Genomic DNA, 14,832 nt, shown 5'->3' with positions numbered 1-14,832 from the left:
AGACCCTGAGACATATGATGTAAAATTAGAAAAATAAGAAAAAAAGGTAATTTTTTACTCAAGTGTGAAAGTTTTCTTTAAAATGATACCAAACATTTGACCCTCCTTGTTTTTGTTTTTTTTTTTGTTTTGTTTTTTCAGGTTATAAGACATTAATTTTTGGTATGCCACTGAAACAGGAAATCTTTAAAAACACCCTCAGAGCTTAAAGGATTAAGGTAGCCTTTAAATTAACAGGTAGCACTTAACAATAAGGTTGTATTAATTAACATTAGTTAGTTACATTATTTAACGTGAACTAACAATGAACAATAATTTTATATAACTTATACATATTTGTTAATGTTAATTTCAACATAAACGTACATTTGTTTTAGAATTAGCAATATGAACGAACACGAACGAACGATGAGCAATTGTATAGTTATAAATTAACATTAACAAAGATCAATAAATGCTGTAAATGTTATGTTATAATAGAACTTTAATAAATAGAATCTAAGCAGAAGCGTAACATTTCGAGCAAAATTATCTGTTGTATTAGTGGAGTACCTCTGTTAGTTCAGCTTCAAATGTGGGTGCTTGTCATCTTGTCACCCTGCATGTTAATATCAGACAGACACACTGAGGAAGAGCCGTGAAGTTCTCGTGCTTGGGTATGTAATCGCTTTTTCAAGTTGTCTGATAGGACAGTTATTTTCTTTTAAATACGCACATAAGTTTAAATTTTGTTTGGCGCAGCGGTTAATTGAGAGGTGGCACTTTGCAGCCGTCTGGGACGCATCATTCAGGACGGTGTTTACACTTCAAATGCGATGTGGTCACATGAATTTTTGACTACCTGTGTATGTTTTTTGTTTGTTTGTTTTTTTGTGATCCAGTCACAAAACGTTTTGCACTCCGTTTACAACTATATTTAGTGCTGACCATTTGCGATCGGATCAACCGAAACGTGTCTTAATGCCACCTGTAAACAGGGTCTAAAATGACTGCAGCCAAAGTCAGCGAATGCTATAGAACGACTTCCGGTTGAAGTCACACCCACATATGTTTTCCCATTAAGGCTCCCAGGAAAAAGGTGGATAAGATTAATTAGACAACTGCAACTTTTATTGGGTCAAATTTGACTTTATTTACTGAATGTAGCTCAGAATGTCTATTAGAGTCAGATTCCCTCTGTTCACCGCTGTGCTATGATCGGTTGGAGAATCTTCAAAGGTTTTTCCTCTGCATGGGAACTAGCACATCATTATATATTCTACCACCACATATATTTTAAACACAGTTAATTAAGCAGGGATTTCAGTGTCCATAGTTATTTTTCTGTCTAACCCAGGTTAGATAAGGTCAGGTTATCTAAACTCCCTCATCATTAAGAGGAAAGGCTCTTGTTGTTGTAATTGAGAATTAATCAGATGATTTATGTTACAGTGTTGTTGCCTAGCAACATGACTATCATTAAAAGCCATGAACTACTTTTAGTTGAGTTCCCAGACATTCGACTTCTCACTTTTAACAAATGTGTGTGTTTCACTTTCTGAGTATGTGTTCTTACCACTGCATTTTGCATACAGCCTTTCTGATTAATGATGTGCATATAATGTATGTTTCTACATTTGAATTGTCTCATCTGTGTGTGTGTGTGTGTGTGTGTGTGTTTGAAGGACACACTGCTGGATCTGTTGTGTGAGTCCATGGCATCCACTGTGCGTCAAGGGAAGGGCTTTCTGGTCACTGGCTTCCCGAAGAATGTAAAACAGGCGCAAGAATATGAAGACAAGGTCAGTGTTCTTCAGGAAACAGAGAGCCGTGCCAAGATTTTTGCAGTAGACAATGGCGTACCTTTAAATTTAGCACATCTTACTGCATAGTGCTGGGCGAATGGACAGGAGGTCAAACAGTAGCATTTAGGAAAACGGTTGCATTGTCATTTTTGAATAGTGGAATTAATACCACTAATCTAATACCTTAAAATATTGGAGATTAAAAGACTCATGACCAACTGTTCATTAAGTTATTACAGGTGATATACTGTTAAAGGTGCACTCAGTTAAACAAAACAAAAACAAAAAATGTTCCTCCTAAAGAAATTAATAGTAATTTTTAAACGTGTATAAAATCATGACCATTCACATAAGATAAAAACTCCAGTCACTCCAGCCATATCAGCAGCCTTATAAAAGCCACTTTATTCTACAAGGAGAGGGTCCCCTCATGGAGGCTGCCATGTTAAGATCACATGACCGGTCTAATACTACTTTCTTAATCTCAGTAACCATCCTGTTATTGGAAACTTTAACTCTTGGATTAAATTAATCATGGCTGACTGCAATTAGTGACTTTCTACAATGGCATCAGTAACTGAAAACTAATGTGTTTGAATGATGCTGCATCCAGGCCCCTAGAGGTCAGTGTAAGACAGCCAAGACAACGTAATCAAAAAATTACTGAGTACACTTTTAAGACAGGTTAAACTGGAGTGTCTAGTGTAGCGTGACCACTTTGGTAGGAAATTGTAATACATTAAAATAAATAGCAAAAAATGCAATAAATGATTGACAGAATTGAACAATCTGCTTCAATATGTTGAAGCATTAAAATGTTACAATTTTATTTTTGTATAATCCTGACATCAAAACTGACACCACATAAATTAACACTTGCACAGACTCATTCTAAACACCTGTAATCACAGGAAGTTGTGTGACTGCACTAGATCTGACAGTGCATATGTGTGTGTGTTTCAGATAGGGCAGCCTGATATAGTGCTGTTACTGGAATGTTCTGCAGACATCATGAGCAGACGGCTGCAGCAGAGGGCCAGCTGCAGTCTGCACACTAAAGAAGCTCGAGACAGAGACACTCGCCGTAGAGTAGATGGATTCTGCAGTCTGGTCAATCCAGTGATCGGTCACTATAAACACAGAGAAATTCTACACAAGGTGAGAGATAGCCAGTTTGAGCTAGGTTAAGAACTAACCTATATCTAGAACCAGTTCATGAATTCATCCAGCAGAGATGTCTGAGTGATGCATTCTGATTGGCTGCTCTGACCTTAATTTCAAGGGGAACATTTTTGCATCAATACCTGAATACGCATGATTTTGCTCCAGTACTTGCATCTCAACCTATAATATGTTTCCTCTCCGTTAAGTATAATTTTGACTACACAAAGCACCTCAATGTTAGCCAGATTTGGGTCTGTCGTGTCACCGAGTTTTCACTCTGTCAAATCAAGGAAAGTGGCTCAGGGATCTCACTGGCCGTAGTGCATCTGATTTCTATTTGAAACATTCTCTGATCTTTTTGAAAGGGAAGCAGTCTTTTAAGTCAGAGTGGATGAAGATAAATCCTTTGACCAAATGCAAGCTAGCTAAGAAATATTGACATACAGTATAAAGCAGGATTTAGTCAATCAGACCAGTTCTGCCAGTGCAAGGACCAAAATCCAGACTTAGCCTTTACAAAAGTAGAGTAGCTGTAACATGGTACAACAAAGGTATCAGATGGTAATACCATCGTACTTTGATAAATGTGATGATACTGAATCTACCATGGTACATGGTGTTTCAAAGAAAACAATGGTACTACCATATACTGAAAACCCTAATAAGTTGACTTAATTCAATTGAGAAAAATTTACTCAATCAATAGAGTAACAGTGTCTCCAAAACTTGTGTAATTAAGTTCACTTAACTTGGTGTTCATATAGAATGAACTTAAATATTTAAGGTAACTAGATGCAAGTTGACTAAACTCAACTTTGCTATTTATTAAATATTGTTGTTTCTACTTAATACTTTTAATTGAATTGACTCAAATTTAGATCAAACAATAACATAGCTCAAATAAAGTTGCACATCTCTTTGAATTCCTAATAATAACTATTTAAATGCCCCCATATATTCCCTTTGACCAAGGAAACAATTAAATAAAGCGCAAGGGATTATGGTTATTATGGCCCATAGCCTGAATTTTGTACTCAATAGTATACTGTAAAAAATAAAAAGTTGAGTAAACTTAAAAAATAAGGCAACTCAACTTCAAGTTGGATCTTAAGTTCCATTAACTTAATACAATAAGTTCAGTGAACTCAAAAATATCAATGATTAAGTACAATAAACTTGCATTTTTAAGTATAGCTGACCATAATTTTCAATATTCTTGAAAATTATATAAAACATTCTTTCAAGCAGATCCATATTTTGACATAAGATCATGTATGAGCCCCACCAAGAGACCAAATAGTTCGTCTAACTTAAAAGATGGTGTAGGTTACAAGTATTTCAAACTTTTAGAAGTAGAGCCATCTCTATAAATAAAGAAACTTCATCAAAGCAAACACTAATTTCCCTGCTGGTGGCTTTAAACAAAACTTTTTACAGCAAAACAAAATTAAAAACAGAGTGTGACTCCAGCCGGGTCTCCTAAGCAACCAAATTGGCCAAATTGCATGGATGCCACGGAGAATAGCATGAAGCCTCCACACGTGCTATGTCTCCGCGGTAACGCGCTCAACAAGCCACGTGATAAGATGCGCGGATTGACGGTCTCAGACGCGGAGGCAACTGAGATTTGTCCTCCGCCATCCGGATTGAGGCGAGTCACTACGCCACCACAAGGACTTAGAGCACATTGGGCATTCCAAATTGGGGAGAAAATAAATAATAATAATAATTAAAAAAAAAAAACATCAATTTATTCAAAAGAATAATTACTAATTATTTACATGTCTCATAAGTCAGCATGCTTTGACCAAACACACTTAAATAAATTCAAGCACAGGAGATTGTGGGTAGTGTCTTCAGCCACAATGTTTCTCCAGTGGGCATGCTCAGTAGCAGGTGCAACAATGTGTAGTTCATAGTGCTCAGCCTTACAAGGTTCCCCCAGATTTAGACCCATGAATTTTCAAGATCTTTCCATGACTTTAACAAATAAATAACGTCCTTAGATAACAAAGACTTAAATTCCCAATTTCCTGATTTTTTGTGGTAGAGCCTGGCTTTATAGACTTACAACAGTAAAATTTAAACTTCCATTTCACAGATGTGCACAAAGCTTCAAATAGGGGGGTGTTGGAGGGACAATGATCAAACTGAGCATGCTCAAAAGCCTGTATGTTTTATCTTCACCACCAAACTTGACATTGTATGTGCTCAATGTTTAAAAATGTAAGTTGCTCTGACTTAAATGGCATAAAGTTGACTCACTTTTTTCGACATTAGATAGTTCAATCAACTTTTAAAATTGAGCTTATCTGACAAAATTGATGTTGGATTTTTTTTTTTTTTTTTTACAGTGTATGAGTTGCTTACACTTCAAATCTTATGTCTATGGAGTTTCAAGAAAAATAAATTCAAGGAATATAGATATTTGAGTTGTGAGCCCAAAACTTGACATTTCAAGTAATATTGAATCAAGACAACTTGATTTTTACATTAATGACAACATTAGGGTTTACAGTGTGGTACATGTCTAAAGAACCTTGATAGTACCATTAATACAATCTTAAAAGTCATGGAGATTTCTATAGTGAACAGACTTTGTCTAGTTATGCTTTGCTCTAAAACATTTCATTGGCTAGATAATGTTCATTCATTGAGCTACAATTCAAGGACATTTTTGACCTATCATAGAAATGTGTGCACTAATCCGTTAAATCTGTTAATTCCAAAGATAAGTGACACAGAAATTATAATTTGCCAAAGCAATGTACTGTACATAAAATCATTTTTAAAATCTTAGTAATCACAAAAAAGTCATGGATATTTATTAGACAAAAGGTGTGGGAACACTGTGGTTCTGTTAGAGTAGGAGTGTGAAAAAAAAATAGCCTGCGATTCATGACCAATTCCCACAAAGATAGTGATTTCTTACATTATTTTTGTAATATCTGTAGCAAAGCAGCTTTAAAATCCAGTTGTCTTGCGGTAATGAGCTATAGACTTATAGAATGAGTGTTTAGAATGAGTCTGTGCAGGTGTTTAAAATGCACTTTTAATTTACACAAAATGGGTTTGCTACACTATCTTTACATCTGATGATTCAGTGATGGTTATAAGCAAAAATCGGACAGGTGTTCATTTTACAGACTAATTTTCCACAGCACTCGCTACATGAAGATGCATCTTCTCCAGTGTGTCTTCTCTTCATGCATTCAGAGCAGCTGCATGTTTCTAGATTTAGTGCTATATGACAGTTCTCCTGTGGATTGATGCCCTACTTTTCAGCGTAAGATTTCTAACAGCCATTCGTGTCTGTGTTTGTTTAGATTGATGCTGAGCAGCTACCGGAAGATGTCTTTGAGCAGATCTGTCTGGTCTTGGACTCCTGCTAGAGATTTTGGAATCGCACTGCCCCCTGGAGGACTCAACCACCACATACAGGTCTAATGCAGACTGACTTGCATTAATCATTTACACTACTACTCAACACACACTCACATAACAGCTTCTGTCAAGTCCACTTGAAAAACTACCAACCAGCTGCAGGCTCCCGGCAACCTTTCATTTCACGCCAACCTTCTTCACTGTATATACCAGCGTACTAAATCTACCCATGGCACACCAAATGTGTTTCTCTCTTGGTACTGAACATTTATGCTAAATGCTATTAAGTGGTACAGCTCTGCTCTGTACATGTTGTGTACATTCACAATATGTTTATTACTAAATTTACTAAACATGTTTAGTTTGTTTACTGCAGTCTGATGGAAAGTTATGGTGTCTTTTGACCATGTCACTTAACCAGTATTTTAACCTTGAGTACTGGAATCAGCTAAACAGATCGGGATGAAAGAACCAGCAACTGGAGAGTGTTTTTATAAATAATTTATGTAATTTCATGCTTTACATTGTGCCAAGCATGCCACAATAGTAATTTATTGCCATTGTATGCTTAATTAAATGCAGGATTGACTGAGCTAAAGGAGGAAACAGTTATAGTCTGGGTACAGTTATTATAAATGTATTAATTTCACAATGCGGTCTGATAACTGTATTCTTCCTTATCAAGCAGAGTGAAATAAAGACATTTCATATGTTTAAGTGTTTTAATTTTTCTTCAGAGAGTAACTGAGAGCTAAAGATAATGTTTTTATCGAGGGTAATGGTTTGTGTGGGAAAGGAGACTGAACAAATTATTCAAGTCATTTCTCAGCTGTAAAATTTAAGCAGCTGTATACTATTTCTGAGCATCATCAAACATAAATCACAAATTTAATTTTAAAATGGTTTTCACAATCACTCCCCGACCTTACATTGGTCAAAAAACAGGTAGTCCTGCCCAAAGTCACACCATTGGCTGAGAACCGCCTCCAAGTTTTCTGAGCTGACCTCCCATGGTAAGGGAGACTATTCCAGAGTTTAGAACCCACCACAGAGAAAGCACGATCACCCTTGGATGTATAGCGACAATGAGGAACACTCAAAAGAAGTTGATGAGAAGATCTGAGTGCTCTGGTGGGGGAGTAAGGGAAGAGAAGATCACTTATGTATTTGGGTGCGAGACCATATAGTGACATATAGAAACAAAAAGCAGAATTTTAAAATCGACCCTGAATTTAACGGGAAGCCAGTGTAGAGATGCTAATATAGGGGTAATGTGATCCCTCTTTCTTGACCCTGTTAAAAGCCTAGCTGCTGCATTTTGAACCAGCTGTGGGTGGGATAACGCTGTTTGAGGGAGGCCAATGGAAAATGAGTTACAATAATCTAACCTCGATGAAATTAGTGAGTGGATCACAATTTCCAGGTCTTTGCTGGAAAGAAAATGTTTGACTTTAGCGATCGATCTCAGGTGGAAAAAGCTACCCTTGACGACGACACTTATTTGTTTATTAAAAAGTAATGATGAATCTAAAATCACTCCAAGACTTCTTACATGATCTTGTACATTCGATGACAGAGGACCTAACTGGGCGGCCAGGCTAGGTAAGAAGCACATAGGGGGACCTAAAATTTGAACTTCAGTTTTACTCTCGTTTAATTGAAAAAATTGTTTGCCAGCCAATGTTTAATATCTTCGAAGCAATTTAGGATGTTATCAAATGAACACTTCTTGTCTAAGCTCACTGGTAAGTAAAATTGGGAATTGTCAGCATAACAGTGATGGGATATGCTGTACTTCTGGAAAATAGAGCTTAGAGGAAGCATATACAAAGAAAATAATAAGGGTCCTAAAATCGACCCTTGTGGGACGCCACATTGTAAATGAGCTGATGTAAAAGAGAAATTCCCTACATTTACAGAAAATGTCCTATCTTTTAGATAGGAGGCAAACCACTGGAGGGCCGTACCCTGGATGCCAACCCTACACGCAAGACGATTGAGAAGAATTCTATGGTCGATAGTGTCAAACGCGGCAATAAGATCTAATAAGACTAAGACAATGTGTGAATCCATGGAGAGAAAAATATCATTAGTAACCTTGAGCAATGCATATTCAGTGCTGTGCAAGGGTCTGAAGCCAGACTGAAATGTGTCTAAAATGTCAAATGTATTTAGATAGGAGTAAAGCTGCGAATAGACAACTCTCTCCAAGATCTTAGAAATAAAAGGCAATTTAGAGATTGGCCTATAATTACTGTGTATTGCCGGATCCAAAGAAGGCTTTTTTAACAAAGGATGTAGAATTGCATTCTTAAAACTGCTAGGAACAACTGCATTAGCTAAGGAGCTGTTAACTAATTGCTGTCATACTGGAACTAATAGTTGTAAAAACGTCTCTAAAAAGTTGTTGAGATATAATATCCAGCTTGTAACTGGAACACTTCATCTTGGAAACTACGTCTGCTAACTGTTCTGACGAAACTGGTTCAAAGTGAGTCAGGGAGCTGGACGGGTAAGGTATTAGTGGTTGATCAACTTGCAAAGGTACAATATCACCTTTAATATGTTTGATTTTGTGAGTAAAAAAGTTTAAAAATTCATCACAGGTCTCTTGAGTAGCATCCAAAAAAGCATCTCTCATAGGATTTAAGACAGAATGGATAGTATTAAACAATACTTTTGGTCGATTTGCATTATCAGATATCACTTTAGAGAAAAACTTAGCTTTTGCTTCTTTCACTATTCTTTGATAGTTTGTTAAAGACACCTTTAAGATGTCAAAAGAGACCTGAAGCTTGTCTCTTTTCAACTTGCGCTCCACTTTTCTATACTCTTGTCTGAGAGCGTGGGTGACATCATTTAGCCAAGGCTGTGAAACACCCTTAACTCTCCTTGGCTTATCAAGGGTGAAAGTACAAGATTTATTAAAAGCTTCAACCAGTGATTCAGTATTGACTTTATCTGAGACATCATTAGTAGTAAACTGCAGTAAATCAAATTCTAAAAAAAGATTGGCAGTAGATGAGTGAATGGTCCTGGAGTGACGTAAAGACAGAAGTAGTAGGGAGAGGACAAGTAGAGACAGACTCAAACATTATTAAATAATGGTCAGAGATGCCATAAGATAATACTAGATCCAATGTATGACCCATGTTGTGGGTAGAACCAGTGACATGTTGAACAAAATGCAAAGACTCAGTGAGGGAGAGAAATTCATTTATGATGAACAGCATATGTGAATATTAAAATCCTCATGAATCAGGAGTCTAATAAAGTGAATGTGATAAACCTCGTTTATCATATGAAAACACTGATCTGTAAATATATACCAGGGAATTGTAATTTTAATATTGCTGTAAAAGCACTAATTTTCAGATGCTGATAATCTAAAAATCCTTCATGAGGAACAATCACTTCACTGTGGCATTAAATCAGAGATAAAACACATTTATCAATAGTGTACCACCCTCTGGTGGCTGCAGTATGATATTATTATTAACAAACCTAATTAGTCTCATCATTATTGGGTCCCACTTTGTATTAGGTGTCTTCATTAACCTCCTGAGACTCCGCGTGACTGCTGTGTGCATTTTCTGTTTCCCTTTCCAATTCTAGAGCAAATAGTTGTCCTAAAAATGTATGTCCACATATGTGGACAGCGGGACTACGTTGTGAGATTGTAAATAGCAATAAGCTATAGAAAGTCCGAATTTTTTCATCAAATTGTTAATTATGTTTCCAGGAGTGTTGGTTATTCATGTTTTTGAGAAGTAACCAACATAACATCTACATTTCTGTAGAGCTGAATAAATAATTCTTATTCAAAATGATGTCCAGCATCATCCAATAACTGCCAACCATGTTAAAATAAAATGTTGCATTATAAAATTCTGAATGTACTGATTATCATTGTCCCATATCTGCCAAACATGTTGAGTGGTTCAAACATCATCTGCAGCCTGAAACTGAACTTTTGATTGAATTTTAGGACTGAATGCACTTTGCTGCATATAAAGCTATAGGATGATCCATTGCTCCATATTTAGTGAATGACTTAACCTCCAGTGTACTGTCTGTCTGCACTGGTCTCAGAACAGTTCGAAATGCACCTTACTTTCATCCTAACTCCACATAAAACCTCTGACAGCAACATTTTTCTGCTTTTGTATGAACCCATTTATTCTCAATGTGAAACTGCACAGTAAATATACAGAAATGCATTTACTGATGTTAATGGATAGAATCATATTGCACAGTGATAACAAAATAAAATATAACAAAATATATATTAAAATGAAACGAAATGATGCACAGATGTGTTAATGTTGAAAGTTATTCAAAATAACTAACATGTTTTTTCTACTTTTGAGGGAATAATGTCCCAAAATCCACATATGTGGACATCATGTTTATCAGTGTGCTGACACATGAAAAATTAACTGATTTTTTAAAGCAAATGAAACTAGGGACTCTATTCTTTACAACCAAACAGGTTTAAATGAAAAAAACGTTGAGATTTCTTACCAGAGGCACTTTTGTTGCCGATGCGTCCGTAGGAGCGCTTCAAGGAAATCAACGGCATGCTGTTGTGTCACGTGATTCGGTGTTGCAGAAGTTAACCCATTAAATGACAGTCTAGAGTCTTGTGAACAGTATTCAGTCTGTTTTTATTCATTTAAATTATGCGTTGCGTACAGCGAAGCCAAAATACAACATCCACGCATGTAGACACGGGGTCGCACGAGGTTAAAGTCCTAGTTCACCCAACAATGGAAACTGTCATCATGTACTTAACCTCATGTTGTTTCAAACTCGTATGACAATCTGTGGAACACAAAAATATATTTTAGGCAGAATGACAGCCTCAGTCACCATTCACTTTCATTGTATGGGGAAAAAATGATGCAATGAAAGGGAATAGTAACTGAGACTAACATACTGCCTAAAATTTTCTTTTCAGGCATATGGGTTTAGAGCAACATAAAGGTGAGTCAAAAATTTTTTTTTGGTGATCTATCCTTTTTACTACTATGTACCAGTGGTGCGTTCCAGACAAGTCGGAACTTGGAATTTTTCCACATCCAACATCAAAATAATGACTGGAATGCCGCTCAAAGCCAGACATCCAAATTGTGAAGTCGGGATAGATCGTTTAACCCCGACCCCAGCGAGGAGTGTCATTTGACATAATTTCCAAGATAGTGGTGACCAACGAGCATAACCTGGAGCTGGGTTTTGTGAAACATAAAAACAAACTTAAGCATTTTGTGTTCATGACTTTTATGTTTTAGCCAAAATTGAACACAAAATATTCTTGAGTCATGGTGCCATCTTGTTATGAGTACATGTGACTGTGAAGTGTGACTGACTGGAACGCATAGAGGTTGAAAGTTGGAAATTTCAACTCTGGTATCCCACTTCTGACCTCGTCTGGAACGTGGCATTACATTAAAGCATTTGATACAATGTACTTCTACAAAAGAGGTAGTTTAGAGATAGTTTAGGTTTGGGATTAGAGTCAACAGTGTAATTACAGATAACTACAAGTAGGTACTTGAAATGTACACACAATGGGTTACTACAAGTGACTATAGAAAGTCATCATACCTTGTCAAAATCCTTATTTGTTACATTACACCCTGCAAATTTAAATAAATTCAATCTAACTTTTTCCGGCTGTATCTACACAGTATAACATTCAACAAAGTAAAAACAACGTAAAACAATTCTGAACAATTAGTAAAAATTAATTTGTAAAATATCTGGTTTAAATAAGTGATCAGCACCCTAAGAGTTAACAAACTTGCTCAGGTGCAACCAATCACCTTTCAGATCACATACCTGGATAAATGGCCCCACCCTAATCAATTGTAGTGGTTTTGATTACTTCAGAATAATACCGGCTGTTCCATGAGGATTCCATTACTAGTAATGCATGGTAATGAAATCAACAATTCACCATGGTTGGAAATGTGTTTCCAAAAGGTCTCTGGAATAAAATTGTGGAAAGGCACAGGTTAGAAGAAGGGTTCAAAAGATTTCAAAGGCTTTAACTATCCCTCTGCGTACCATTCAGATCATTATTCAGAAGTGGAAAGTGCATGGCACCACCACAAACTTGCCTAGATCGGGCCATCCCTCAAAACTGTATGATTGAGCCAGGATATTGATCAGGGAAGCTATCAAGAGACCAAAGGCAACTTTGAAGGATTTACAAGCCCTTATGGCTGAGATTGATCAGTCTGTGCATGTGACAATCTCCAAAGCATTACACAAAGCTGGCCTGTATGGCAGGGTGGCAAGAAAGAAGCCTCTTCTGAAAAAGTACCACACTATGTCTCGTTTGCACTTTGCAAAAAAAACCAAAAAACAATTGGAGTATTCTCATGCATGTGGAAAAAAGGTTTTATGGTCAGATGAGACAAAAACTGAACTTTTTGGACTGCACTCCAAGCGCTATATTTGGAGAAACCCAAACACAGCACAGCCCCCAGAACATACCATACCTACTGTGAAGCATGGTGGTGGCAACATTATGCTGTGGGGGTGTTTCTCTTCGGTGGGGACTGGGCAATTGGTCAGGATTGAAGGGAAAATGGATGATTCTATGTACACCCAAATTCTTGAGGAAAATCTGTGGCCCTCTGCTTGACAACTGATGATGGGCAGGTGGTTCACCTTTCAGCATGACAATGATCTAAACACACGAGCAAAAAAATCAATGCAATGGCTTAAGGATAGGAAGGTTAAAGTCCTTGAGGGGCCAAGTCAGAGCCCTGACCTAAATCCAATAGAAAACCAATGGATGAACTTGGAGAGAGCAGTCCATCGGCACTCAACCTGCAATTTGACTGAATTCTGCAAGGAAGAATGGAGAATATTTGACCAATCTAAGTGTGAGAAGCTAGAAGACACGCTTCCAAACAGACCGATGGCTATAATTAAAGTAAAAGGTCGCTCTACGAAGAATTAAATCCAGGGGTATGATCACTTTTCAAACCATATTATAGTTTTTCATCTTTTATAAAAAAAAAAATGGAAACTGTTGCCTTTTTTCGTTACTTGAATGTCGTAAAGCAAAAATTGGTAAACAAAGCTGGGGAAAAAATCTATTTTTAATGGGTATTGATTTCAGGCGGTAAGGCAAGATGATTTTCTATAGGCACTCTATGTACACAATAAATACATTGTATAAAATGCTTAATTTGTTTAATGCAAGTAGATAGCATTTAAAGATACCTACATTTAGTTATACAAAATTAATGTATAAACTGAAATGGTCAAACAGAAGAAAAAAAATAAAAAAAAAAATAATAAAAATAATAATAATAAAAAAAGATCATAATACCCGAGTCATGTGGTGTAGAAAGACTTTTCACATACTTTTATTTCCACAGTTCTCCTCTAACATTTTTTTTTAATTTTTTTACATGATTTAAGAACAGACTGTTATACACAGATATTAAAGCAGGTCAAAGGAGGGGAGGTGAACCGAATAGAACCCAATACAAAATGGTCTACTCAAAGCACAACAAAATGAATGTGTATAAAATAACGTGGGAGCGCCTGTGCGGCGACTACCACCAACTCGATTTCATCGGTTATCTTCATCTTTTAAATAGATTAATAAAAATACAATCTTTTCATGGACTGAGGAAACTGCAAAAATTAGAGGGATCTAAAGGTGTAATGATGGTTGGGCAGTTTTTCACAGAGGGCAAATGTGCCACCAGTTCTTTATTTTCTTCTACTAAAACAAGTGGCCAGGTTTGAATCGACTGGACAGGGGAAAAAATGGCACACGGCAACTACCACTGGCTACTTTTCACCATATATTTGTATACTCCACATGATCAACGACAGTACACATTGAGAAAAGAAAACTCTCCAAGTCTGTAGAGAGCGTAATAACGCCTTCCGAATTCCAGCTGGTCTTCTGTAGTGCTTCAAGGTTTGGAAACCTATCGAGTTATGTGGAGTGGGTTTTTTTTTTTTTTTTTTTTTTTTTTTACCGTTTAAAAAACATAAATTGAACGTAAATAAAGTGACAACATCATGTAACGGTCATAAGAGGAAACAAAGAGCAGCTTCTAGTGAAAGTGGTAGCCCATGGCAAGGGATGCGTATGGGATTTGAACATCTGAATTGTGAGCAAACCTCCTCAATTGGTTAAAAACTTGTTATGAATCAAAGACAAGTCTCAGCACCAAGTTCCTTTCTTTCTACCTTCAACTCATGAAAAGAGCTCACACACAAAGCTTCACTTATAAATATTTCAACTACAGACGACACTGCACTTTAATGCAACCCCACCTCCACACTGTCGAATCCGCTGTTGCAGAGGTTCGACGGCTTGTTCAAGCGCTTCCTCTGAGAGAAGCTTTGCTGACATCTGTCACTCAAATAGCAGAACAAAGGAAGTCGTCGGGTTGCCTTCTAAATGTCCTGGGATTGGGAATGTCGGTGTGCCTTTTCTTTCTTTCCTCTTTCCTTCAAGATA

General features: G+C 36.8%; 2 protein-coding genes across 3 annotated transcripts in view; one reads left to right on the top strand and one right to left on the bottom strand.

Moving 5' to 3' along the window:
- Window positions 1-7,033, top strand: part of LOC127441992 (adenylate kinase isoenzyme 5-like) — a 105,695-nt gene extending 98,662 nt beyond the window's left edge. Inside the window, exons 12-14 of the mRNA XM_051699618.1 lie at window positions 1,665-1,781; window positions 2,748-2,942; window positions 6,275-7,033. Coding sequence (XP_051555578.1) covers window positions 1,665-1,781; window positions 2,748-2,942; window positions 6,275-6,340 — 378 coding nt within the window. The 3' untranslated portion in view covers window positions 6,341-7,033. The remainder of the gene's footprint in view (window positions 1-1,664; window positions 1,782-2,747; window positions 2,943-6,274) is intronic.
- A 2,697-nt stretch (window positions 7,034-9,730) lies between these two features.
- LOC127441991 (ZZ-type zinc finger-containing protein 3-like) overlaps window positions 9,731-14,832 on the bottom strand; it is a 55,462-nt gene continuing 50,360 nt past the window's right edge. The window contains exons 12-13 of one of the 2 annotated variants that reach the window (XR_007897422.1): window positions 12,839-13,029; window positions 9,732-12,321 (exon numbers count right to left, since the gene is read on the bottom strand). Coding sequence is in view for 1 of the 2 variants with exons in the window: in XM_051699617.1 (XP_051555577.1) it covers window position 13,029 (1 nt within the window). In the remaining variant the exon portion in view is untranslated. Of the gene's footprint in view, window positions 13,030-14,832 lie in introns of both variants that reach the window. The other variant, XM_051699617.1, reaches the window with a different exon arrangement.

The sequence above is a fragment of the Myxocyprinus asiaticus genome, chromosome 6 (assembly GCF_019703515.2).
Source record: "Myxocyprinus asiaticus isolate MX2 ecotype Aquarium Trade chromosome 6, UBuf_Myxa_2, whole genome shotgun sequence".
NCBI lineage: Eukaryota > Metazoa > Chordata > Actinopteri > Cypriniformes > Catostomidae > Myxocyprinus > Myxocyprinus asiaticus.
Note: the sequence above shows the minus strand (reverse complement) of the source record. Positions and strands in the feature narration are given on the sequence as shown.